The 25,747-nt window shown below is 43.4% G+C and overlaps 1 protein-coding gene across 2 annotated transcripts; it reads left to right on the plus strand.

Annotated features, from left to right (window-relative positions):
• The first annotated feature begins 1,070 nt into the window (after positions 1-1,070).
• Positions 1,071-23,959, plus strand: NFIL3 (nuclear factor, interleukin 3 regulated). 2 transcript variants are annotated; one of them, XM_053407767.1, is made up of 2 exons: positions 1,071-1,497; positions 22,070-23,959. In XM_053407767.1, exon 2 carries the CDS (start codon positions 22,269-22,271, stop codon positions 23,655-23,657), a length of 1,389 nt encoding a protein of 462 aa, XP_053263742.1. In that variant the 5' UTR covers positions 1,071-1,497; positions 22,070-22,268; the 3' UTR covers positions 23,658-23,959. The 2 variants fall into 2 exon arrangements, with proteins under 2 accessions (XP_053263742.1, XP_053263743.1); XM_053407768.1 differs by lacking the exon at positions 1,071-1,497 and adding an exon at positions 1,984-2,184.
• The last annotated feature ends 1,788 nt before the right edge of the window (positions 23,960-25,747 follow it).

Consider the following 25,747-nt stretch of genomic DNA (forward strand, 5'->3'; position numbering starts at 1 on the left):
TCTTGTGCTTACAGAGACATGCTCCAATATTCTAGGTATATTCCTTTTTAAACTTAGTTTAGATGTTGAAGAGAAGGACCCAAAAATAAAACAAAAGCTCCATTTGCTCTCGTTTTGGTTAATTGCTTCTGGAGCTAACATTTTTCTTTCACACGATGGGAAGCAGAACCAGTATCAAAGAGATATACCTGGTTACATGCCCATATCCAACACCCACCCATTTTACACGATGGTGGAATTTTAGACTCTGAACAGTTCTACAGAAAATGCCCTTTTAGATGGCAACTGTGTGTATTACCAGCCCTGAAAGCTGCCTTGTTTTGCAAGCCAACATCTATTCCTGCCCATTTACTTTTTCCTCCTTGAGCTCTGGAAACGCGAAGCATAATTCTCCCCCCCCCCCCATACACACATGGGTATCTCTTTGCCCTCTCCCCGCCGCCGCTTTTCGCAATTCCGTTCCCAACATCTCGCGGCTGAAACACTTGGCGATCTTCTGAAATAGACGGAAATACTTGGCGATCACATATTTCTACGCGCGCGCGTTGGCAGCGAGTTCAGCGACTCCCTCGCGCGGACGTTCAAGGAGCGCAGCAGCCGCCGGGGTTTTCCTTTTATGTTGCAATCGGGGTGGGTGGCTCCGACCCACCGCCGTCCTGCAATGCGACCCACAACCCTGCCCAGCGCGTTGCAGCGCCAGCCTGGGAGCCCAGCGACAAGCAGGAGGCCGTGTCTCCACCTTCTCTCCGGCTCTCCATTGGGCCATTACGTAAATGCCAGCAGCTTTCTCCTTTCTCCCTCCTCCTCCTCCTCTCTCTCACCACTCCCCACCCCCACCCCACCTCCCCAGTTTCGCCTAGTTATGCAATACCCAGCAGCGCGCACATCCACTGTAACGCACACACAAACACATCGAGGGAGGGGAAGCGTCCGAGGAGAGCGCGAGAGGAAGAAAGGGCGGAGCAGGGAAGGGGGTTCACTTCGAGTCTGGCCCTGCCCTTGTCCCTTCCCCCCCACTCCGTGCGCATCCATTGGCCGTTCCCGGGAAAGCGGAGAGCTCCGATTGGGGCCCGGCAGCCGCCACTCACCGCCCAAGCTGGCATGAGGAGTGTGCGTTGTGAGAAGCGTACAGTATTGACCTACTAACATAGATCTCTCTCCAGCGGCGTCGGCTGCGTCGTCGGCAGAAGGCGCGTTCCTCGGCTGCGCCCGGCTTCTCCACTCTCTCCCGAGCGCACATTCTCCTTCTGGCGCGCGACGGGAAGGACCTCTTCGGGCTGCTCCTGCTGCTGCTGCTGCGAGGGTCTCTCTCTCTCTCTCTCTCTGTGTCTGCCTGCCTGCCTGGCCCCTGCTCTCGCTGCCTCGTTGTAGTCGAGGACCTGCTCGCCTCTCGGCCCCTCTCCAAAGCGACCGGCTCCGACGGGAAGCAGATGCCGACGGGATCTCCGGCGAGCGAGGCGCGCGCTCGGCCCCTCTCGGCCCGAGCAGCTTGCCCAGGTACAGGAAGCTTCCGTCGGGGAAATTGCTCGTCTGAAGGGGGTCCTTCTCCCCCCCCCACCCCGCCCACCTTCCCTAGGTCCTTTCCCGACGAGACTCACTCTGCCCTGGTGTGCGTTTACCCTTCTCTAGACACGGGTTCGTCGGAGAAATTCGACCCTCTCTGTGCGCCTAGTAACTTTTCTCGCCCTCTGGCACGTCGGCGCCGGGACTCGCCGCCTGAAGGCGGCCGCTTTGATTGCAGCCCCCCTCGGAGCAGCTTCCCCGGCTCGGCTGGCTCAGAGCTCGGCGCTGCTCTTACATAAGAAGATGCCTCCTCCGGGGTGGAGGGAAATCGGGATTGGGGAGCAGGAGGAAAGAGGCACGGGAGACTTGATCTTAAAGCTCAGAGATCTTGCCACCATTCCTTCTTGTATGAGCAGGGATTGGTGGGGGTGGGGAGATGGGTGGTAAGCGAGGGCATGGATGGGAGGGTTGGCTGAAGGAATCGTTGACGGGCAGCAAAGGATTAGGAAAATGCCTTGTTAATAGTGGCATGCGCCTTGGAAGAAGAGTTCTTTGAAACGCGCCCGTTTCCCCCTGGGGAGCATCTGAAGCGCCCGAGGGGCTGGCGGGGCTTGTTATTTCATCTCCGCGCATTGCATAATCGGTCCACGGCGAGTTATTGGCGAGCGCTTCAGCGAGGAGGTGAGCGTGCAATGCTTTGGTAATTTTGGTGCAGCGTTAGGGAATACGGTCCCCATTTACACATCTCATCTATTTCTGGATATCTTAGGGAAGGTCTGCTTTTTTAGAATAAAAAAAAAAGCCCCATGATGAACTGGTGCTGCGCGTGAGATTCCTTGTTTATTCCTTACGCTGCGTTCTTTTAAGCTGCTAGAGAAAGGAAGACACGTAACAATCGCCTGATTCGGGGCTGTTCTGATGTATGTTATGTGTATGTGGGGGGGTGGGGGAGAATTCGGTTTATATTGGCCGGTGCCTTTTGCTCCCTCTTGGCAGCTGGTTTTCAGGCACTGCGTTTCCTGATCGTTCCTGGAAATGTTGCATTATGCAACCACGGCATTCGCTGGCGGCCAGGTTAGGCAGCTAATTACGCGATTTGATAAATCTCGCCACAAAGCAACTAGAGCAATCTCGGCCTTAAAATAAAACCACGATTTCCAAAGTCATCCCTCTTGCATCTCCCCCCGCTGTCGGAAAGTAGATCGCTGCTGCGTAAGTTGGAGAAAGGCAGCTCGGCTTGTTGAATGTGTGCCACGTCCCTTAAAACGAAAATTGTGCACGTCTATATTTAGCCCTATCACATTTGAGCAATTGTGGCTCCGTGGGCTATTTCTGGTCTTTTCTCCAGAGCTGTGCAAATAGACGTTCAAGGACATTTGCTGGCGTTTTCAACTCCACGCCTTGGGAGACGTTTTGATAAGGCTGGTATTTTTAGGAAGGCATTTCGCTCACACATCAAGTGGCTTGGTAGGTGTTGGCTTTCGTGCATGATTCACCCTCCTCCATAGAGATATATATACATACATACATACATACACAAGCTTATATATACACAAGCTTGTTACGCATTTCGGGAAAAAGTGAGAGGTGCCTCTGATCTCGTCGTAGCCCCTGCAATTTGAAACCAAGAACGACAAAGTCGGGCTGGCGCGGGGGGCGAAAGGCGGAGGGGGAGGGTGCGCGCGGGGTGCGGAGTCTTTATTTCAACATATGTGACGGTCGGCGTAACGTTGCAAAACACACACCCAACAACAATGCCCAGCCTGATTTAGGTCAGTAGCACATTTCAGATGGCCAGAATCCCAGCGTGCGATCGAAATCTATGCCACTCTCGCAATCGTGTCGTTTTGCAACTATTAAACCCGTCTGGGTGGGGGTGGGGGCTTGCTTTTTCAAAAAAAAGGGGGGGTAGAGAAATCCTGATGCTGAATCACTCTAAAAATATAAGGTTCAGAAATCCAAGGTTTGCGCAGGGGTGGGGTGGGGGTGGCGGCGAGGTGCGCAAAATCGGGTTCGACAATTGTTGATTTTCTGCTAGTGGCTCTTTTAATGAGAGAGATCGAGGTCTTTCTGCATTCGACTCAGAGCTCTTGCCCAGATTAACAAGGGTCCCACTGCGACCCCTTAGAAGTAACCGGCGCGTAATTCGGGGCATTTGTGCGTTCAGAGGACAGCTAAGAGGAGCAGACCCGGGAGGGGAAGAACTCCTTCTGGACTCGGGAGAGCCCGGCGCTTCTCCGAGGCCGGGGGCGTCGGGCAACCAGGGAGCTTGCGCTGCCTGCCCGCCTGCTGCCGCCGCCCGAGGGCTCTCGAGCCGCCTTAGGCGTTGGTTGTTATGACTGGGGCCGGAGCGCGCGTTGGAAGGGGCCTGGATGGCGCTGCCGCCGAGCTTTGCATTCCTTTGTTCTGCGAAGGGGGGGTGGGGGTGGAGAGAAGGCGAGGCAGAGCTCCGGGGAGAGAGGGCGCACAAGAGGAGGAGACAGGCGGGCTGGAGCGGAGTCGGCGAGAGGAGTAAATAAGGCAGGAGAGTGGTCGTTTTGCACGGACAGGGAGCGCGAGCAGAACAAGCTGGCCCCGGGGAGGGATGCGGCTCCAGTCACGTAGTGTGTGTACTCGCTGTTGCAACGACGGGGGGGGGCGGGCCCAAGAGCTCCTCGCTCTGGCTTCTCCACCCTCCCGGGCCCCGCTTTCTCTCCGCCCCTCCAGACTTGGCAACCGAGCTGGCAGCTCTCACGTTTCCTCCCGAAACAGAGCGAAGCTTGGGCGCGCGCGTGTTTGACGGCGACCCCGTCCGCTTTTGCGCCTCCTTGGGCAGCCCGGAATGCCGCCCCTCCTTGGGCGCAATTGGCTGGCGAGGAGCTTTCTCTCCAGAATTTTTGCTCTTGCGCAAAAGCGTATGGGCGTTTGCGCGCGCGCTCGTTACCTTTCATGTAAACTCTGCGGAAAAGTCCCAAACACCCCATCGTGTGTATAAAGGATGCCTGTTTAGCTCCCCTATAGCACAGTGGCTTCAAAGTAAAAAAACACACACAAAAAACCCCCCAGCCCCCTTCCCCTTTCCTTGGCCCAAGCCTTTCCTCGGAGATTTTCCACAATTCTGACTTCTTAACCAGGTCAGTGTTATGGGGGCAATGGGGACAGCATTAATTCCTGTAAGGGGTGCGTACTGGAGGTGGAATAATTACTTGTTAAAACAACAGGGATGTGTGATGAGTCTCATATCCATTGGTAGATTCTTACCCCCCCCAAAAAAAAAGTGAGGAGGGGATACTGCAGGTGGCATTTCCAGAAATGAAAGGATTTAACTACTGTTGCCAATGGTGTTATTAGTTTGGTAATTTCCCTGAATATTCAAGAGTGCTGCTGGGTTTTGTTTCTTTACAGTAACTATAAAGTAATTATTGCTAACTGCTGCCAGGAAAACAAGCTTTGCCGGCACACTTTAGTGCATTTTTACTCAAGAGTTAATTCCTGCCCTATGCATGCGTACTTGTGTTGAGTAGAGCTTACTCCCAGGTCATGAAGGTTGTCTGCATACTTCACCTTTAAAACGCACTCTTTCTCTCAAAGCATGTTGGGCACTGAGTAGGGCTGAGCAATGTCCAGTTTTCAACATCGTGATATATCACCAACTGTTTATTGGATGTACCGATATATCATGATGTCTCAAAAAAGGATGGAACTATGTAGTGGTGAATGGGGTAATGTCTGGGCAACTGCTACTACTTAGGAGTCTAAAACGGATACATTTTTACTTACCTTTAACATTGTGTTGCAACTGTTATTTTGTAGCACAGAGCAACAGGGGTGGCAGGAATGAGAGAAGCGATGACCAGCTTCACGCTTTTTCTCACATTGCATTTTTTTACATAGCGCACGCACACATACATCGCTATTCACAAGATATCGCCATGCCAAATATTATGAAGCTGTTACCACAATGTGGACTCCAAACAGATTTTGGACGATGCACTGATACATTGCCCAGCCCTACACTGTAGTTTGTTAAGAGTTGCCAGGAATTGTAATCTGGTAAAGGGTGAACCTACAGTGCCCAGAATCCTTTGAGAGAAGCAATGTGCTTCAACTTTAATGTTTAGCGTATACACAGCCTTAGTGTGCCGAGGACCAGGCAAATCCTGGGGGTTAGGCCCTAAAGGACTGGGGACTAAGTATGGCAGCAGTTCGTCTAGTTATATATGTTGCCGAAGTCAAAGCATTTCCATGATTTCGAAACAACTGTATTCTACTGGTGGAAGGAAGAAATGAAGGGCTGTAATACAGTGGCAGGACATCTGTGGAGAGCCGCTTGTCTGATAATCTGGAGAGACGTTTCCAGCCAGTATAGATGGTTTAATTTAGTATGAGGAGCATCTTATGATCAGAGAATAATTCCAGTGGTAAATGTTACACAGCCAAGTCGTGACGGATGACCTCAGGTGTTGTGTTACAGGTGTTATTAACCTTTGTAGCTATTACCACACAAGTGTATATAGTTAAGAAAAACTCCAGCAGCATTGCACTTATATATATTTATTTACTTTATCTATCATTTTAAGTCTGTACTCTCGCCCATTATAAGGATTAGAAATGTTTGGGTTATTTCCCCCTTCTATCATCTGATGCTCCCTGTTTTTGTTGTAAGAATTCCTGGCAGTTTAACACCCGCCCCCCTCATTTCACAGAAATCTGGCAGTGCTGACAACCTTGCAAAGAAGTTTAGGAAGTCTTGACTTCAAATGCTTTGCCATTATGTCTCTGGGCTGATCCAAAGCTTGCTGAAACTGAGTAGGCAGCTTCACTGCTGACTTCATTGTATTGGTGCCAATTTGAAGGCTGTAGTTCTGAGTCAGGCACCCAAATAATGACATTGAAACAAATGTTAATGTGTTGCTATTTAAAAGCATGTATTTTTGGCTAAACCTTTACGGCTCATTTTTCCAACCTTTTAGAGCGACGAGAGAGAAAATATGACTATGTCGCATGACTATGGCCACATTTTCATGTTATTTTTAAAATGGGTACCCATATTTCTGCACATAGAGAGCTTGATGTAATCTGTCAGTGGGACGTTTCAGAAGTTGAGAAACAACGTGTAACATACAGGCATACTAATCAAAGAGTTGGAAAACCTAAGGATTGAAGCAACAGCATGCTTGGACAGTGGTTTCAAGGCCAAGGATAATAACCCTGTGTACCATGATCAATTTGGCTGGAGTCACCATTAGTCTGGAGAAGGTGCATCACCACTTTTCTCCCAGCTCTGCATTGCCATAGAATAGATACACACCACCATCTCATCCCTATAGAAGCTTCCACAATGGTCCGTGAGATAACAGAGGATCTTGGTGATGCCACTCACTTCCTGCTTTGCCACTTTTAACGCTTTTGTTCATTTCCTGCCTCAACATTCCCCCCCCCCCAACACTCAGCTTTTGTACCCATTGTAGCAAGGATTACTCATAGTATAGATGAACAGTGGTATCTCGGGTTAAGCACCGTATTTTTCGCTCTATAACACGCACCAGACCATAACACGCACATAGTTTTTAGAGGAGGAAAACAAGAAAAAAAAATATTCTAAACGAAATAGTGATATATGATTTTTGTGGTTCATGCTGTGGCCACAGACATGTGATCTGACAGTGAGTTTGGAGTAGCCCAATGCAAAAATCCTGAGGATCCATGTGGATCCATGCTTTGTAACCACGGAGGAGGGAAGGAAGGGGAACCATGGATCCTCTGCTCACGACTGCAGCAGATCCCCCCCGCCACCCCCAGGCATTCACTCCATAACACGCACAGACATTTCCCCTTACTTTCTAGGAGGAAAAAAGTGAGTGTTGTGGTGCAAAAAATACGGTACTTAATTCATTCTGGAGGTCTGTTCTTAACCTGAAACTGTTCTTAACCTGAAGCACCACTCTAGCTAATGGGGCCTCCCGCTGCCACCGCGCCGCAGGAGCCCAATTTCTGTTCTTATCCTGAAGCAAAGTTCTTAACCTGAAGCACTATTTCTGGGTTAGCGGAGTGTGTAACCTGAAGCGTATGTAACCTGAAGTGTATGTAACCTGAGGTACCACTGTACTCTAAAGCTATTTGCATGCTTAGAGGAAGATGCTGCACCTTACCACCCAGAATTACAGTATCTACTCTTCAGGAGTCTTAAATTTTAGTCCCTTACAATGCCATGATTTCATACCTTTTCCTAATGGTCACAACCCAGCTGGCTAAGGGTAACTTTTGAGAATATATATATTAAAAAATTCAGTTAGTTTATCGTTATTGGAGCCATAGATTAAAACAAAAGATTGATAGATTTCCCCCTTGGAAATTCATCACAAGGTAGCAAAATAACCCAATGGCAAATTAACTGTAGGCCTGGCTAGATTCCCTTTGACCAGACTTTCTTAAATGTGTACTCAGGTGAGTTCGGAGCACGCAATGAACATAAACGTAGAGCCATATAACTGTTTCCTTATTGCCAAACTTCCTTAGTAGACAAAGCGATTTTTTAAAGAAAAAATGTGGGTTGCCTCATGTGCATCTCTTGAAAGATAATACATGTGTAGACAAAGAACCATGATGGGCAGTAGGCTTATAAAACGTCCTCACCCAACATATTTACATTTACGCATGCAGTGTTGTGGTAAGATTAAATAACACAATACTTAGTGCATCATATAATTGATTAAATGGCTCCAGAGTGCTAGGTCAGTGGAATAAGCAAGCTGCAATCCTCTAGTCATTTTACCTAGCTGTTGTTGTTGGCATACATCTGTCTTGAGAGACAATGGAATGTGCCTCTAGGGCAGAAGGTGAGGTCAGACCTATGGAGAATCACAGAGCATGCTGTGGCTGCAGAGACTGATAACTTGTAACTACTGTCTCCCATGTAAGTCTGGGCAGTATGTATGGAGGTCCTGGGCTACCCGGATGTGAAGACCTTCTTGGCCTCGCCGTTGTGGTCCAAAGGAAGGCAGAACAATATATTTGGCATCAGCTTGGCTGCAGGAGTTGCTGGGAGGAGGCGTACAAGACACTCTCCAACTGTCTTAGGAAGTCCACTCCAGATTTGTGTGTGTTTTTACTCCTTAGCCTTTTCTTCTCCCGAAGATGTCCTGTAAGGCGGTAAACCCCATTGAACTCAGTAGCGTTTATTTCTGAGTAAACATGTATAGAATTGTATTGTTCATACACCCAAAATTTGCCAGCATGCCATAGCGTATGAATGCAGCAGAAGGACATATCAAAATTTACTTAGGTCAAAAATTCTTAGATTTCAATTGTTTTCAAGTTGCAGGTTTTAATTGTTTCCATCAGTTGCTGGAAATACAGTGGTACCTCTAGTTGCGGACTTAATCTGTTTCGGGGTGCCATTTGCACCCCGAAAAGGCCGCAACTAGAGTGCCTCTTCTGCGCATGTGCGCAGCGTGATCAAGCGCTTCTGCATGAAGCATGGAGATCGCTTCTGTGTGTGTCGAGAGATGGCTTTTGCGCATGCGGCGAACCTGGAAGTAAACACTTCCAGGTTTGCCGTGTTCATAAGCTGAAAGTCCGTAACGAGCGGAACGTAACACGAGGTATGACTGTTATGAAATCAGAGTAGACGGATTTTTAATTTTTTTTTTTGAGTGATACATATGCTGAGAACTTTCAAATACTCAGTGGATTTATTTGTTTTATTTGTTAGTACCTCCCTACCCCCAAATGAAACACCCAAGTGACTTACAAAAAACAAATTAAATGAATTAAAACAACTTGTGCCCTTGCTAATTTATTTATTTAACACACTTGTATACCACACTTCCTTATACTGTATCAGGCTGGTAAACAGCAAATAAGAAAACAATTAAAGGAAATGGCAGATAAAGTCTTAAAGCAGATTAAATTTGCTTAATACTAGCTCCGATGCTATATATTCTGATAACTACTGATTTACTTGACTATTGAATTTTCCTCAAGCCATGTCATAATTTATGTCCTTGATTTAATAATATGTGGTGTGCACCACATACGTTTTGAGGATTTGCTGAGTATTCTCATTTACTGTAGCTGTAACTGTAACTGTTGCTACTGGAAGGGAAAAAAAATTTTGTTTTGACTGTAGCTGTAATTGTGTCAATGTTATTGAAACAATTTCAGTTACATTTTAACGTTAATTTTCCTCCTGTAATTATTTATTCAGGATAAAATGGATCACAAACAAGCTTCAGGGTTGTTTGTTAAATACACCCTTGACTTTTTATACAGAAGCCTCAGAGATTAGCTACAGACTAAGGAACTTTCTTCAGGCATACGAGATGCTTTAGGCATCCCTGGAAATCTTTATTCTGAGCCCAGCAGCACACACAGGTTTATTGATCAATATTAACCAGAACTTTAATTGGTGCCCTTTCCGTATGTACTAAAAAAACAACAACTGGCCAGCACTTTGCCTGTGTGTATGTAATCCTGAATAGGGTTTATAGACTTTGGCTCCAAGATTTAAATAGTATTGCGAGGAAATTTATTCAAATCATGCAGAGTTCTCGTTATGTAAGGTTTCACCTCATTTTATTGCCACAAACATCAAATTCTGATCGTGTCTGAAACTGAGGCTGAGAAATAATGATTTGCCCAAGGCCACCCTCAGAGCATGATTCAGATGGGGGGGGGGAAATATGGGCCTGAAATCAATTGGCCTATGCTGGCTCTCAGGAATGATACTGATACTTTAGGCTACCAGTTACTAAGGCTGTGCATTTGCTTTGGACCAAGCACAAGGCTATGCTTCAGAGACATTCAGCTTGTCTCTAAATTCAAAGTAACTTGGGTCCAAAGTTGCCCAGGGTGACATGGGCAGGTTCTTTGGCTTCAGAACCTCCCTGGAGCTTGAGACTGGTGTTTCTTCCCCACCATGTGCAATTTTATGCATTCTTGTAGGCCCCCAACCCCAAAATACATGGAATGTCAGGGAAAGTGAAGGAAAAGAGGGTCTAAATTAATGATATATTAATATCCACAGCGTGCCAGCATGTATTACACCAATGTATTAACAGGTTTCATCTATTATTTCAGGGATTGCTAACTAGTCTTCATACTGTCCAGTTTTCTAGAATTAGTATGTTTTAAGATCTTGGTTACGTGTGTGTGTGTGTTTTAAGGCAACGGTTGGAGAGCTGTTAAAAATCTCACAGGCTCCCATAAACAATGTGAGCTTACTCAGGATTCTTGCAGTTTATCTTCCCCTGTGAAGGAAAACAGTGCTAGCCATGCATGCGTAATCTCTGCAGGAAATCAATCACTGATGCGCTTTTATCTTTCGCTTATTTTAAACTGGGCTCCCTTTGCTAAAGGTTGTGCAAACTTCATTTATGTAATGACGTTCTTTTTCCCCAGATGGCTGCCTTGTTGCAATTATTTTTTTCCTAATCTACGGTTATTATAACATCACAGTGATGCAATAACCTGAACAATGAAATGTTTTGTTGAGGGCTGTTGCATAAAAAAACATTAAGCAACAGATCTGACTCATCAGCTTACAGATTCTTCTTGATGACCTTGCTATCAGGTGCACAGCCTTTTGTGTGAGAGAAACCCTATGGGTCTTCAGGTGAAGCTTCAAATGATTTTAAACCATTCATACTTTTAGTTTGAATGTCACAAATTTATCAAGTGAAAAACTTGCTACTTTAATCAACACTGGCAGACGAAAGCTATGGTGTGGATAACACCAAGGTTGCAGGTTTGATACTCATACAGTGGTACCTCGGGTTAAGTACTTATTTTGTTCCGGAGGTCCGTTCTTAACCTGAAACTGTTCTTAACCTGAAGCAACACTTTAGCTAATGGGGCCTCCTACTGCCGCCGGAGCACGATTTCTGTTCCCATCCTGAAGCAAAGCTCTTAACCCGAGGTACTATTTCTGGGTTAGCGGAGTCTGTAACCTGAAGCATATGTAAACTGAAGCATATGTAAACTGAGGTACCACTGTATAGGATAGCTGCATATTCCTGCTTTCTAATGGGTTTGGACTGGAAGATCCTTAGGGTCCCTTCCAACTCTACGATCCTATGATTCTAAGTAAGAAGCAATAGAAATTACATTTTATTTATATTTAGAAAATTTGCAATAATAGTTGTCTGGAGGGTGGCAACACGAGAACGGGGCCTTCTCTGCAGTGGCTCCCTGTCTGTGGAATGTTCTCCCCAGGGAAGTTCGCCTGGTGCCTTCATTACACACCTTTAGGTGCCAGGTAAAAATTTGCCTTTTTAACCAGGCCTTTGGTTGTCCTGATCAACATCCTATACCCTTTTAAAATGCAGCTCTTTTTTGGGGGGGTGTTATTGGGTTATTGTTTTTATTTTGAATTTATATATTGTGCTCTTTTCTGTGAACTGCCCTGAGACCTCCAGGTATAGGGCAGTATATGAGTTCAATGAATGAATGAATGAACGATAAATAAATAAATAAATAAATAAATAAATAAATAAATAAATAACCAGGGCAACCTTTGGCACCCCCCCCCCTTCAGCCCTTATTCTGCCTTCCCAAAGCTGGGTAAGGAAGGTGTTGGACTTTGGGGCCTCCTGTCTTTTTCCCAAAGCCAAGCTAGTGTTTCCTCAGCTTTGGGAAGGAGGTGGCAGGGCTCTAGGACCCTGTTTCGCTCCCCGACCCCCTGCACAAGGCAGTGTGTGGCCCATGGGTTCGGTGTCAAAGTACTCTTGTAGCCCACTTGGCATGAGAAGTTGGACTGCCCAAACTGTACTTTCATTGTTCTTTGCCCAAATTAGCACTGAATTAATGTTTAGCATATTATGTAACAGACCTTTGCTCTGGGAAATGGTCCTTTTGACAACCCCTGACTTGCGAGTGGATTATATTATGAAATATAGTGGTACCTCGGGTTAAGAACTTAATTTGTTCTGGAGGTCCGTTCTTAACCTGAAACTGTTCTTAACCTGAAGTACCACTTTAGCTAATGGGGCCTCCTGCTGTCGCTGCTGCCCGATTTCTCTTATCATCCTGAAGCAAAGTTCTTAACCCGAGGTAATATTTCTTGGTTAGCGGAGTCTGTAACATGAAGCATATGTAACCTGAAGCATATGTAACCCGAGGTACCACAGTACAGTGCCAGTTATATCCATTGATGGAAATGAGTGACTATTAGCACAAATTAAGTCTGTAAATTTGTAAAGAGGGGTGTTATGTAAGATTTTTAGTTACATGACAATCAAGTGGCCCCATCTCACAACAGGCTCTAGAATTGGCCTTTGGACAGTAGAATTTGTGATCAGTAAGTCTGATTGCTCCTGTCTTAACTCCTTATCAGGTAGATTTCACCTGTAGTCAACAATGAATCAATCTGAACTACCATTTCTATTTTTAACTTTCTATGGATTAGCCCAATGGATTAACCGGAAAGCTGTGGAATTGCCCAGCATATATTTGCATTTTAAGTTACCCAAATGAAATTCTGGGAGCTGCAATTCTTGATGTAGTTTTGTATGACTTGTTGAAGTCAATAGAGTTTCTTGGCCTACTTAAATTAAACATATGGTACACAGTAGTGCTATTTAGAAGGGATGTAAATATGTTAAAGCAAAAAGACAGGTCCTTAGATTTGCAAGTGTTATCGTTCTTTTATTATTTATTAAATTTGTATTAAATCAGTGGCATCAGTGACCTCAATGTGGTCATTTGAGAGTACACCAATTAATCCACCAGGTGCTGCTTCCACACAAACACCATAGAAATCAACTGGAACTATGAGATTAGTAGCTGAGGCATTGAGCTAAGGATAGCCTTTTGAGCAGATGGAAATGTACAAAGCTAAGCCAGAAGTGAGCCATTTGTTTTAAATAGAATAGAAACATTATTTGAGGATCAGCTCTAAAATTCCATTATCCTTTCACCTGCTCTCGAGGAGAAAAACAACAAAGAAGAACTTTCATTAGAAAGAGCCCAGACTATTTTATGAGTGAAAAAATGCCAAATAACCATAGGAAAATAAAAAAAAATTCAATACCCCACCAGTGTGTGTGTGTGTGTGTGAGAGAGAGAGAGAGAGAGAGAGAAAATTACGCAACAGTTGTTCCATTGCATTCTTTGAAACAATATAATGTAAGTGATGTGAAAACTCCCTTTTAAGACAATCCTGATCTGAAAATGGTGATAATTTGTGTGATTTATCTTTGGAAAGTATATTTGTTATTAATTAATTTGTAATTATCAGAACAAACAATAACTGTACTACTCATTCATGGTGACAATTACATCACTTTCCAGCTTTTCCTCTGGGAGAAACAGAAATATTGCAGCACTGCAAGTAGCTCATATGCTTGAGAATTCCTTTGTGAATGTGATTTTCTAACACATATTAAGTAGATGACATTTTCTTCTAAGGGTTTCCTCTTTATTTTATTTTCATAGCTCGTATGGAGAAGAAATCTCTTGCATATGTGTGTTACTGACCTACAATTTAATTATATGCTGACCCTATAACCTCTGAACACTTCTGACACCTTTTGACGTGAGAGTGGTGTAACCTCAGCAGCAAAGGACCTTATAAAATCAGGGACTCGGGGCTCACCCAAACTTCCATTTGTCCCATGCTTACTAGGGATGGCTCCAAGTGGTTTTTATTTCCCCCTGCCTCTTTCTCTGGGAAAACCCACTGTTTACTGCTGAATTTATACAAACATCAATCTGCCTAGAAAGCACGGGCAAATGGAAGTGTGGCTTAGCCCTCAATCATAAAATGATGGCTGCATTTGTATGCCTTCCAATAAGAAAATGAAACTCTGCGTTGTAACATAAAACATTGCGTTTCCAATGTGGCCACTTAAAGTCTAAATTCTGTAGAATTTAACTTAAAGTTACAGACCTGTTGCACGAGGCTTCCCTAGCAAGCAGTCTTTTGGTTGCATAGAGTTTATCTTGTTAATAGCTGGTTGTGTCTCTGTTCCAGTTTTTGTCCCCACCTCCATATTTGGCATGATAATTCTCTTATACACATTTCTTTGCTGGGCTTGCGATCTCACTTCTAAAGCAGTGTACTCAGCTTTTTCTCTCCGTTTATCTGAAAAATAGGAATAGCGGTGTTTCTCCTTTTTCTGAAAAGTGTAGAAATCATATTAATGATAATGTATCACTTGCATAGCCTTTTTTTTTTTAAGAATAGCTTATCACAGGGTTATTAGAATGATGGACTCCGTAAGAATGAAAAAGTAGTCTACTTATTAAGCCATCTTATTGAGTCCATCATCCCAAAAGCCGTGTGATGGCAACTTTAGTTCTGTTTTACAGATGGGCAACTGGGGCTAAGATGTTCTGCAAACCTGAATTTGTGTTCAGTGTGAATAGTCAAAATAGGTGATAACACTCTCAGTTCAGCCAACTGAGATAATACAGTCGTACCTTGGAAGCCAAATGGAATCCTTTCGACTTCAAAACGTTCGGAAACCAAGGTGCGTGTTATGTACTGAGTTGAATAGGATCCAAACTGCAGCAATCTGATTGGTCCTAGAACAATAGGATCCAAAAGGCAGCAGTCTGATTGGTCCTAGAACAATAGGATTCAGAATGCAGCAGTCTGATTGGTCCTAGAACAATGCAGCACTATGATTGGTTGGCAGGAACCACCCAATCATGCTCCAGATAGAAGTGAATCCACAACCTGATTGGCTTACAGTAGAATTCCGGAATTAGCCAATCATGTGCAGCCCATTGTGTAAATAATGTATATAAAGCAGATATGTTGAGGGGACATTCATTCATTCCTCTTCACCACTATGAGCTGAATAAAGAGCATGAAATCACTTTGCGACTCTGAGTATATTTCAGTGCGGCTTCTGATTGGCTGCAGGAAGCTCCTACAGCCAATTGGAAGCTGCAGAAGCCCCATCAGACATTCAGGTTCCAATTATAGTTTGCAAACCGGAACAGTGACTTCTGGGTTTGCAATGTTTGGGAGCCAAAACGTTCAGGAACTAAGCTGTTTGACTTCCAAGGTACAACTGTAATTGTCTTGAACACAGGAACAATAGAAATTTAATTTTGTTGATGTAAAATGGGTCCTGAGGTACTGTCATAATAATGGTTGTAACTCTGACTTGAAATATAAACAGCACTTTACAAGGCACTTTTTCTTGAGAAAATGTTAACACCTGATGTTAGAAGGCTGAAGAGCAATTAAAAATGTTTCCCAATAGTAGTGCAGCTAAGTCATCAGCTCAGTTTAAAGGGATAGAATAGAATTGAAGAGTTGGAAGGGACCACGAGGTTCACCAAGGCCAACCTCCTGCCATACAGGAATCTTTTTGCCCAATGTGGCGCTCGAATCTACGATCCTGAGATTAAGATTCTCCATTCTCTACCAACTGTAATATAAAGAGTCTCTAAAATGTTGTGACTTCTGTCCTATAAAGTGTGGAGCTTGGAACTGAAGAATAGCCAACTAAAACAACTTTGTTAGCTCCTCTGATGTTAATTGAAACTGTTCACATGCTTAGAACCAGATCTCTGTGTTTTGCCCCTTAGAAGTGAAAATTTTGTGTGTTGTGCAGGAATTAGTAAAGACTGCAAGGTCAGCTCCGTCAATAGAATCCATTAGAAACTTTCTTACTGCTTGGGTATTTATCAGCGTTGGTCTTGGGAAGTCACTTCTATTTTCTTTTACTCCAAGTGTTATATAATAATAATAATCTGATCCTTTCCACAACTGATTCAAGTGAAAATAATACATAATAGCAATCCTATACTCAGAGGTAAGCCCCACTGGGTTCAATGAGGCTTATTTTAAGATAAGTGGGTATAGGATTACAGTCTAATTGTGCTTGTGGTGGAAGCAGGGAGGACAAGAGAGATTTCGACATATTCAAAGCTGGGGTGTTGATAAGCTGCAGCTATATTGTTGCAAAAGAGAGGATAGTTGGTTCCCAAAGGCCAATCCTTTTACAGCTCTTTGGCATCCCCCTCTGAGATCGAACCAGGTCCCTACTCAAATACTTATCCAGTCACAATCAGGCCATTGCCATATTAAAAAAAATAAATAGGTATTAGTAGTATAAATCTGTGGTTACAATTGTATAATGAAGCAGACAGTGCTGTGTATTGATTGTTTCATTGGCACACAACATGCTACAAACAACTTTCAAAGTGTTTATAAAAGCACCTGAAATTTCAAGAGTGACTAATGTAAGGCAGCATTCAAAGTTGGTTTTAGACTCCCCACCCCCTTTTTTTTTGAGGGAGGCAGTGATAAAATAGTTGCAAGATTAATCATAGGGGGAAAGGGCTGAATTTGAAATACAGTAGGAGTCATGACCGTACATACTAATACTTTCCAGAGAAATTATAAGAAATAGCCGAAGTAAAATTAGCTTGTTTTTATTAAATGCATTTTGATCCTATTGTCAGATGAAATTCTGACTCACACACAGAGTGACTAACAAATAAGGCTTTGTCTTTTCCATTTGGATAAATGCTGGCTTAACAAACTGTTCAAGGGAGGTACTGATAAGGCTACTGTAGCTTTGCCTATGTTTGGTGGATTTACCATTAGCATGTCATATAGAATAGGGACCCTTTTAAAAGGCATTGTGTGAGAAACAAAACCACTTAAGCTCTGTGGCTAGTGTAAAAATTAGTTTTGTTATCAGAAATTTAAACCGTGTTAGCCTCAAGAATACTTTTCTCATTGAGGAAGGAAATCGCACCTCACCTTTCTTTCAATTATTTTTGGGTGAAGGTCCAGGGGAAAACAAAAGAAAACCCCTCTCTTTGAAATAAAGAATGCAGTGTGCAGCCTAAATCTACAAAACAGTGTGGACCATTGGTTTCTGTATCACCATAATGCTAATGCTTGAGTTCCCCTTATAATTACTAGATATTCCACACATTGCTTCAGTCTAATAACCTCAACGGACATGCTAGCTGGACCCCCACATCCTTGAGGCTTCAAGGGGACATTATGCTGGATGCCATGGCAGTTAAAGTAATTTTGCATAGATACTGGATAAATAAGAAAAAAATGCCATGTTAAAAACTGAAATCTGATTCAGGTAATATCTGCAATTAATGGCGTTGGTTGCTATTTTGCATCTGCTGCAACAGGGTGCCATTGTCATGGTAAGCCCATCCATCTGAACAGAAGGCCTTCCACATTTCACTTTAAGTAACCCAAGAGTCTGCCATTGCCCATGCCTCTATGAGCAGAGTTGCTCCTGTTTCTTGCAAACAGTTGCATGCCAGAGTCCTAAGGTAGTGCCAAGCTGTTGGATCCTGTAATATGTACTATGGAAGGTCCTTCAATTAGAGGGATTGGCATGTCAATGCATTTGGTACAGCTATAAAGGTAAAGGACCCCTGGACAGTCAAGTCCAGTCAAAGGTGACTATGGGGTTGTGGCGCTCATCTCGCTTTCAGGCCGAGGTAGCCGGCATTTGTCCACAGACAGCTTTCCGGGTCATGTGGCCAGCATGACGTAAACCACTTCTGGCACAATGGGACACTGTGACATAAGCCAGAGCATACAGAAATGCTGTTTACCTTCCGCCACAGTGGTACCTATTTATCTACTTGCACTGGTGTGCTTTTGAACTGCTAGGTTGGCAGGAGTTGGGACAGAGCAACAGGAGGTTACTCCGTTGCAGGGATTCAAACCGGTGACCTTCTGATCAGCAAGCCTAAGAGACCCAGTGGTTTAGTGCAGAGCTGTAGTGCACCAATGGCAAAAGCACCCTGCGGGCAGAGGGGAGACTACTTTGGCCTGCTTCACATTCTGTTGCATCCTTAGACTGTTTGGATACAGTGTCAGAAGTTGTTGTTAGACGAATATTATTTCACTAATTACTTAACAGTCTTGTCATTTATTGAGTGAGCCAACCTGAGTTAATACATTGCATTCATTTCCCTTTGGTATGAATTGCAGATGAGATTATTTATGCCTCGAATGTTGCTCCATCTGGTGAAACTGAGAATAGAAACATTGAAATAGGAGCTTTTAAAGTTACCAAATATAGAAGTATTATGTGGTTACAATACCAGAAAAGGCTGGTCCCCTTTAATAGTGTTTTGGATGTGGATTTGAGAACCTAGGCTTCAAATCTAAGGTTGACCACAAACTCATGAGTGGCCTTTGATATATTGCAGAACCTGCCTCAGAATTTAATTTGAAAATGAGAATAATTATTACATAGTTTATATAGGGATGCATTAAAAAAGGACTTCAAGCCACTTCAGACTTTGACAATTCATTTTGAAACATTTGCTCTGACTTAGCAGTTGCACTGCCATTATAACATCCTTGCAATACCAACAAGATTTAATGTTTTTCCTTTTTAAAATGATGTTGGTGGACAAATTGGGAGATGTCTTCCTAGGAGTTTTTTTGCTGATGTTGCATGTCTTAGCTATAAAAGTACTATGTAAATAATTTATAATGTCTATCTTTAGAAAGATCTCTTAAGTTACTGTAGCTGTAAATTGCTACAGCAGTGTTTTCAGATCAAGGAAGCAGGCTTAAAAATAAAATAAAATCAATGGTTTATCATCACCACCACCACCATCTGGTAAAAAAGGTGCACTAGAGCCTGCTCTGCATAACTGACACCAGCCATTCTGATATGAATTAATTTCATAAATTAATATGAAGCATACTTTTAGCTTGTGAATGAGACTTGGTAAATTAGGTTTCATGCGGGCATCAAACTTGATATAGTTCTCTGCATACTTTTAAAAAATGTACATGGCTTTCCAAACTGATATTTAACTTTCCTCTGTCACCAGTACAATCTTTCAAAGCAACCCAAGTTTCAAAGCAGCTCTTGTACACTGACCACAAAAGAAAGAACTAACAAAAATAGCATTTATTTAGGAGAGTGGAACATAAATTTGGGCAAATAAAAAGGAACAGAAAATAGTACTCCATTTAGCATACTGACTTATTTACTATTTTAGATTCCCTGAATTTGTGTAAAATACCTAGGACAGAAGTCTTACTTGTGCAGTTTTTAGCCTTTTTCCTTCTCTACCTCCATCCTTTGTATTTAATACCTTTGTAACGAGGGTGATCACTGGAGTTCCACTCATTTCTGTTGATCCATCCCAATGCAGACCCCTGTAAACCTCCCCTGGAGGATTGTGGGATTCTCTAGATCACCCTGGGAGCTTTTCCTTGGGTCCCAGGGAGGGAATCAACTCTCTCTCCTTCTTCCAGCAGAGAGCTTCTGCTAGATTTTGATTCCCTCTACAAATGAAAAGAGCTCATCTTCCACTCTAGGAGAGAGACTGTGGGATCAAACCCAATATTAGTTCATTGTTCACTGGAAAACATCAGAGTAGAATGCAATTCCATACAGAAATGGGATAGCATTACATATTAAAAGGACTTTGCCAAGTAATGTGGAATTGACTGAAGGAAACTGGTTCAACAGGGATATTGGAGGCACACAAAGGTCTTCTAGAAACACTGGAAACTGCTTTTATACCAAGTCAGAGCATTAATGCATATAGCTGAGAAGCCTCTACTCTGACTGGCAGTGCCTCTCCAGAGATTAGACAGGAGTTTTCTCCAGCCCCACCAGAGAATGAATCTGCAAAACATATGCCCACAGCTCTTACCACACAGCAAATGGCTGTGTATGCTTATGGTGAAGGTGGAGAAATCTGAACTCTGTTGTACCTTCCACCATGGGACGTAGCTACAAATTTTGTTGGGGGGCATGCTTTTGTTAGGGAGGGCAGAACCTCAGATTTGCATTTATTTCGATTGGTTATTTGGGGGGGGCAGCTGCCCCCCTTGGCTATGCCCATGCCTTCCACACTCAGGTACAACACCCGCACAGGAGAAGATCATACCCTTTGTTATGCAGACTGCAGAATTAACAGCTGAAACTTATAAAAAGCAAAGCCTCCTTTCTGACTCTTGGCAGGGGACCACGATGACTGTATTCATGGAAATGATGACAAGCAAAGTGACTCCTGCTAGCCCAGCTATGCACACTTGCTCACTTGTTAGGAACTTTGATGTGTATTGATGTTACAGACCCGTACGGGGCAGAATCAGTCACCAGCAATCCATTTAAAGTTTTCCAGTGAAAAGTGAAGTAATTTCAGAATCATACGAATTACAGTAGGGGAGCATAGTAGGGAAAGTGACTAACTAAAATCTGCAAAACAGAAAGGATTTTCTGGAATTCATAGTGATTATTAGTATGCTGTCTTCCGTAAAGGTAAAGGTAAAGGGACCCCTGACCATTAGGTCCAGTCGTGACCGACTCTGGGGTTGCGGCGCTCATCTTGCTTTATTGGCCAAGGGAGCCGGCGTACAGCTTCCGGGTCATGTGGCCAGCATGACTAAGCCGCTTCTGTCGAACCAGAGCAGCGCATGGAAATGCCGTTTACCTTCCCGTCGGAGCGGTACCTATTTATCTACTTGCACGTTGATGTGCTTTTGAACTGCTAGGTTGGCAGGAGCAGGGACCAGGCAATGGGAGCTCACCCCATTGCAGGGATTCGAACCGCCGACCTTCTGATCGGCAAGTCCTAGGTTTAACCTACAGCGCCACCTGCGTCTTCCTTACGTCTCGCCTATTAATTATATGCTCAATGGTTGGAGGTGCTACTGTGGTCTTAGCTATTCCTTCCTCCCCTTGCCTTCCCGTGCACTATGGCGCTACAGATAACAATTGCTGCTCCACACCTTGTGAGTTTTTAATTTTTAAGCAACCCACAATATGACAGCTAACAATGTCATTGATGTTACATGTTGTTAGGCCCATAGTTTGCACAAAGAGCTGGCTTTTATGAGTTAATTATAGCTGCTTCTGAGTGAAAATCTGTCCCATCTCACCACTCCTCTGGCCCAAAGGTGATATGAAAGTCAGGCAAGGAAAATATAGTTAGGCTATACTGACCTATATATCAGTAATCCGTATGTCGCTATTCTTTTGGATGGAAAATGAGAAAGAGTAAACAATACAGATTAAATTCAAGTGAGTCATAGTTACACATTCCAGTTTGTGGTATGGCATGAGGTGTTTTCCACAGCAGTAAAAAATCTACTTGCTGAAGCTAAGTTGTTCTAGGTCTGATCAATGCCTAGGTGGGAGATAGCCTGGGAAAGTATACCAAGGTGGAATCATAGAATCTTAAGAGTTGGAAGGGACCCAAGAGTCATCTAGTCCAACCCCCTGCAATGCAGGAATCCAGCTAAAGCATCCATGACAGGTGGCCATCCAACCTCTGCTTAAAAACCCCCAGGGAAGGAGAGGAAGGAAGGCAAGATATTAAATGTATAATTAATTAATAGTAATAAGTCACTACAAGTGAATGTGGTTATAGCTTATACAATTTCCCATTAACATTATCTTAATTCTTTTAAGGTATGCAAGTACTATATACCTGTTTATCTGTTTATTAAGATATGCCCAATATGGTAAAGCCATTCAGTGATTTATGACTTGAGCTTTCTTTCCTGAATGAATAACTAAAAGATACTCTGAATAATATTCACACATACATTTTAAAGACTGTAAAATCAAGAAACTAATCATTATTATTATTCTTTTGTGTGCCACAGGTGTTTTCCGAAGATTGTAGGCTGAACCTACCCAGAAGCAATTTTTACCAAGACGACATGATGCTTGAGATGATGGAACAAATGGGAGAATGCTTATGGATTTAAAATTACTGTATTTATCCAGTTGTTATGGTTCAAGAAGTCCTAGAAGATTAATTTATCCTGTTACTATTTGCACACCTACTAAAAATTGCTTCTGATGCAGCTGAGAAAAATGCAGTCCATTAAAACAGAACAGGCACCCGCTGATACAAGTAGCAATGTGGACAAAATTATGGCACTTAGTTCTACATTAGGAGATGTATCTGATGACCTAGCTACTGGCGATGAAATGCTACTCAGTGAAGGAGGCATTGCAAAAAACAAGTCTTCAGCATGCCGGAGAAAGCGGGAATTCATTCCTGATGAAAAGAAAGATGCCATGTATTGGGAAAAACGGCGGAAAAATAATGAAGCTGCCAAAAGGTCTCGTGAAAAGCGGCGGCTAAACGACCTTGTATTGGAGAACAAACTAATTGCACTGGGAGAAGAAAATGCCACTTTAAAAGCTGAGTTACTTTCACTGAAGCTAAAGTTTGGTTTAATTAGCTCTTCAGCATATGCCCAAGAGGTTCAGAAGCTCAGCAATTCAACAGCTGTTTATTTTCAGGAGTATCAGAATGCCAAATCAAGTATTAACTCTTTCATTGATGAGCATGAACCACCAATGGTGGGCAGCAGTTGTATATCTGTCATTAAGCACTCGCCACAAAGCTCTTTATCCGATGTGTCTGAAGTGTCATCAGTAGATCATGCTCAAGTGAGCCCTATACAAAATAATTGCAAAAATCCTGAAAATAAGTTCCAGCTCATAAAGCAGGAGCCAATGGAACTGGAAAACTATGCAAGGGATTCGCGAGATGAAAGAGGCTCCTATACAACATCCATGTATCCAAATTTCATGGGGAGCAACTTTAGTGGCTACTCACATTCCCCTCCACTGTTGCAAGTTAACAGATCCTCTAGTAATTCTCCAAGAACTTCAGAGGCTGATGACGGTGTTGTTGGAAAGTCATCAGATGGAGAAGATGAGCAGCAGGTACCTAAAGGCCCAATCCACTCTCCTGTTGAACTTAAAAGCAATCATGCCACAGTTAAAGTCCCAGAGGTGAGCTCTTCTGCACTGCCTCATAAGCTTAGAATTAAGGCTAAGGCCATGCAGATCAAAGTGGAATCGCTGGATAATGACTATGATGCTACCCAGAAACTAACGTCACCAATTGATATGTCATCTAAAAGGCATTTTGAACTCGAAAAGCACAATGTGCAAAATTTGGTACATACTTCTCACACTCCTTTCTCTGTCCAAGTGACTAATATTCAAGACTGGTCTCTGAAACCAGAGCACTGGCACCATCAAAAGGAATTAACTGAAAAAAATCAGAGTGGCTGCAAAACGGGAGCAGCTGACATTAAAGACAATTCCTACAAAGTGTCTGAGACAGAGAACTTGTATTTGAAGCAGGGCATAGCAAATCTGTCCGCAGAGGTTGCTTCACTTAAAAGACTTATAACTACACAACACATCTCTGCTTCAGACTCTGGCTAAATGACTACTGAATAAATGCTTATTGTTTTAAAGGATGTCATTTGCAGTAGATTGATATGTTTTGTATTATGCTGAATTTTCACTGGACTTGTGATGTCATTTCACTGTAATGTTCACATGATGTCTGATGGTGTCTTTTCGTGCACAGATGACTATAAAGACTAGATTGTCATGATCACTATGCCTTGTGTATAGTTAAGTAGCCTGTGCAAAGGCTGTATATAGTGAACATTATTTTTCTGTCGTTCTGTTACTATAAAGTGTGAAAGTTGCCAGTTCCAATAAACAATTGGTGACAAGCACAGTATGTCGTCGGTCCATTTCCATTAACATGTAAATACCCACCACAGTCCTGAGAACCATCTCCATTATCTTAGTTATAGGTGTCTTGGTGTATGTATTAGTTATAAGAGAGGGGTGTTTCTCTCCCTCCCTGCCCCTGGCAAAGCCCTATCCTCCCCTATGCTGCTTGGGAAGCTGCTTTGGAAAGTCTTTGAAAATTAAATGCCATTTCTGACACACAGATATGGGGAGACAGTGGAATAATACTGGTTTTCCTACAGGGACTGGATAACAACAACAACAACAACAAAATATTATTTATATTCCACCCATCTGGTTGGGTTTTCCCAGCCACTCTGGGTGGCTTCCAACAGAATATTAACAACACGATAAAATATCAAACATTAAAAACTTCCCTAAACAGGGCTGCCTTCAGATCTCTTCTAAAAGTCAGATAGTTGTTTATTTCCTTGACATCTGATGGGAAGGTGTTCCACAGGGCGGGCGCAACCACGAAGAAGGCCCTCTGCTTGGATCCCTGTAACTTCACTTCTCGCAGTGAAGGAACTGCCAGAAGGTCCTCGGAGCTGGACCTCAGTGTCTGGGCTGAACGATGGGGGTGGAGACGCTCCTTCAGGTATACTGGGCCGAGGCCAATATACCTCGGTCAGCACCAACACTTTGAATTGTGCTAAAACTGTCTGACAGAATGGGTGCGACAAGAAACAAACTATGTTCTCCAACCTAAGAGGTTTAGAGATGCTCTTGTAGTCCAGGAAAATGAGAAGCTGAAACCTGAAGCCTTTAGCAGGCAAATATCTTAGTCATCATAGGTTTACTTCTTTTATTTTTATTTTTGTTTTATTAAATTTGTATCCCACCATTCCAAAGAAGCCTGGCATAGCAAACAGCAAACAATGAAAACATCTTAGAAACAATTGCAATACAGATGAAGACTTGGAAAAATCTCAACTTAAAAGGCTTGTTGAAAGAGGTAGGTCTTGAGTAGGCACCAAAACAACAACAGAGATGGCAGGGAATTGCAAAGGGTGGGTATCACAAAACTAAAGACCCAATTCCTTCACTGTGTGGAAAAGATCTCCTGGTAAGATATTATCTGTAGGAGGCCCTCACCTGCCAAGCACAGTTATCAATTGGGTATTTCTTGTATTAGGTATTTTTTTTTTTTTTTTATGCAAAGAACATTTTTTTTTTTTTTGCAGTCTCCAGTAGCTGTTAGTGGCTTATTAAAACACTTTGATTATAGAAGACATCTTATCTATATAGTATGATGTTGCTCTTTGTATGTATTTTAACCCCACTTTTGCATTTAGACATCTATTCCTGCCTCCCGCTGCTCGGTCCCAGCGCCTGCCAACCTAGCAGTTCGAAAGCACCCCCAGGTGCAAGTAGATAAATAGGGACCGCTTACTAGCGGGAAGGTAAACAGCGTTTCCATGTGCGGCTCTGGCTCACCAGAGCAGCGATGTCACGCAGGCCACGTGACCCGGAAGTGTCTCCGGACAGCGCTGGCCGCCGGCCTCTAGAGTGAGATGGGCGCACAACCCTAGAGTCTGTCAAGACTGGCCCGTAAGGGCAGGGGTACCTTTACCTTTTACCTTTAATCCATTTTGTTGTAAGAAAGGTTTGTTTTCTGCAACCAAAGGATTTAATTCACTCAAAAATGACTTGTGGTCTTTGTCATACAGTCTGTTGCAAACCTGTTTCAACAGGAACTTGACATCAAAATGAATTGCAGTATCGTGGGCCACATTCTTCAGAGCTTATTAGAATTCATGTTCTAGTTG

Source organism: Podarcis raffonei, chromosome 11 (assembly GCF_027172205.1).
Source record: "Podarcis raffonei isolate rPodRaf1 chromosome 11, rPodRaf1.pri, whole genome shotgun sequence".
Classification (NCBI taxonomy): domain Eukaryota; kingdom Metazoa; phylum Chordata; class Lepidosauria; order Squamata; family Lacertidae; genus Podarcis; species Podarcis raffonei.

Excerpts from the sequence above, each read along its gene's own strand:
- NFIL3 (XM_053407767.1), top strand. The coding sequence starts at position 22,269 with ATGCAGCTGAGAAAAATGCAGTCCATTAAAACAGAACAGGCACCCGCT.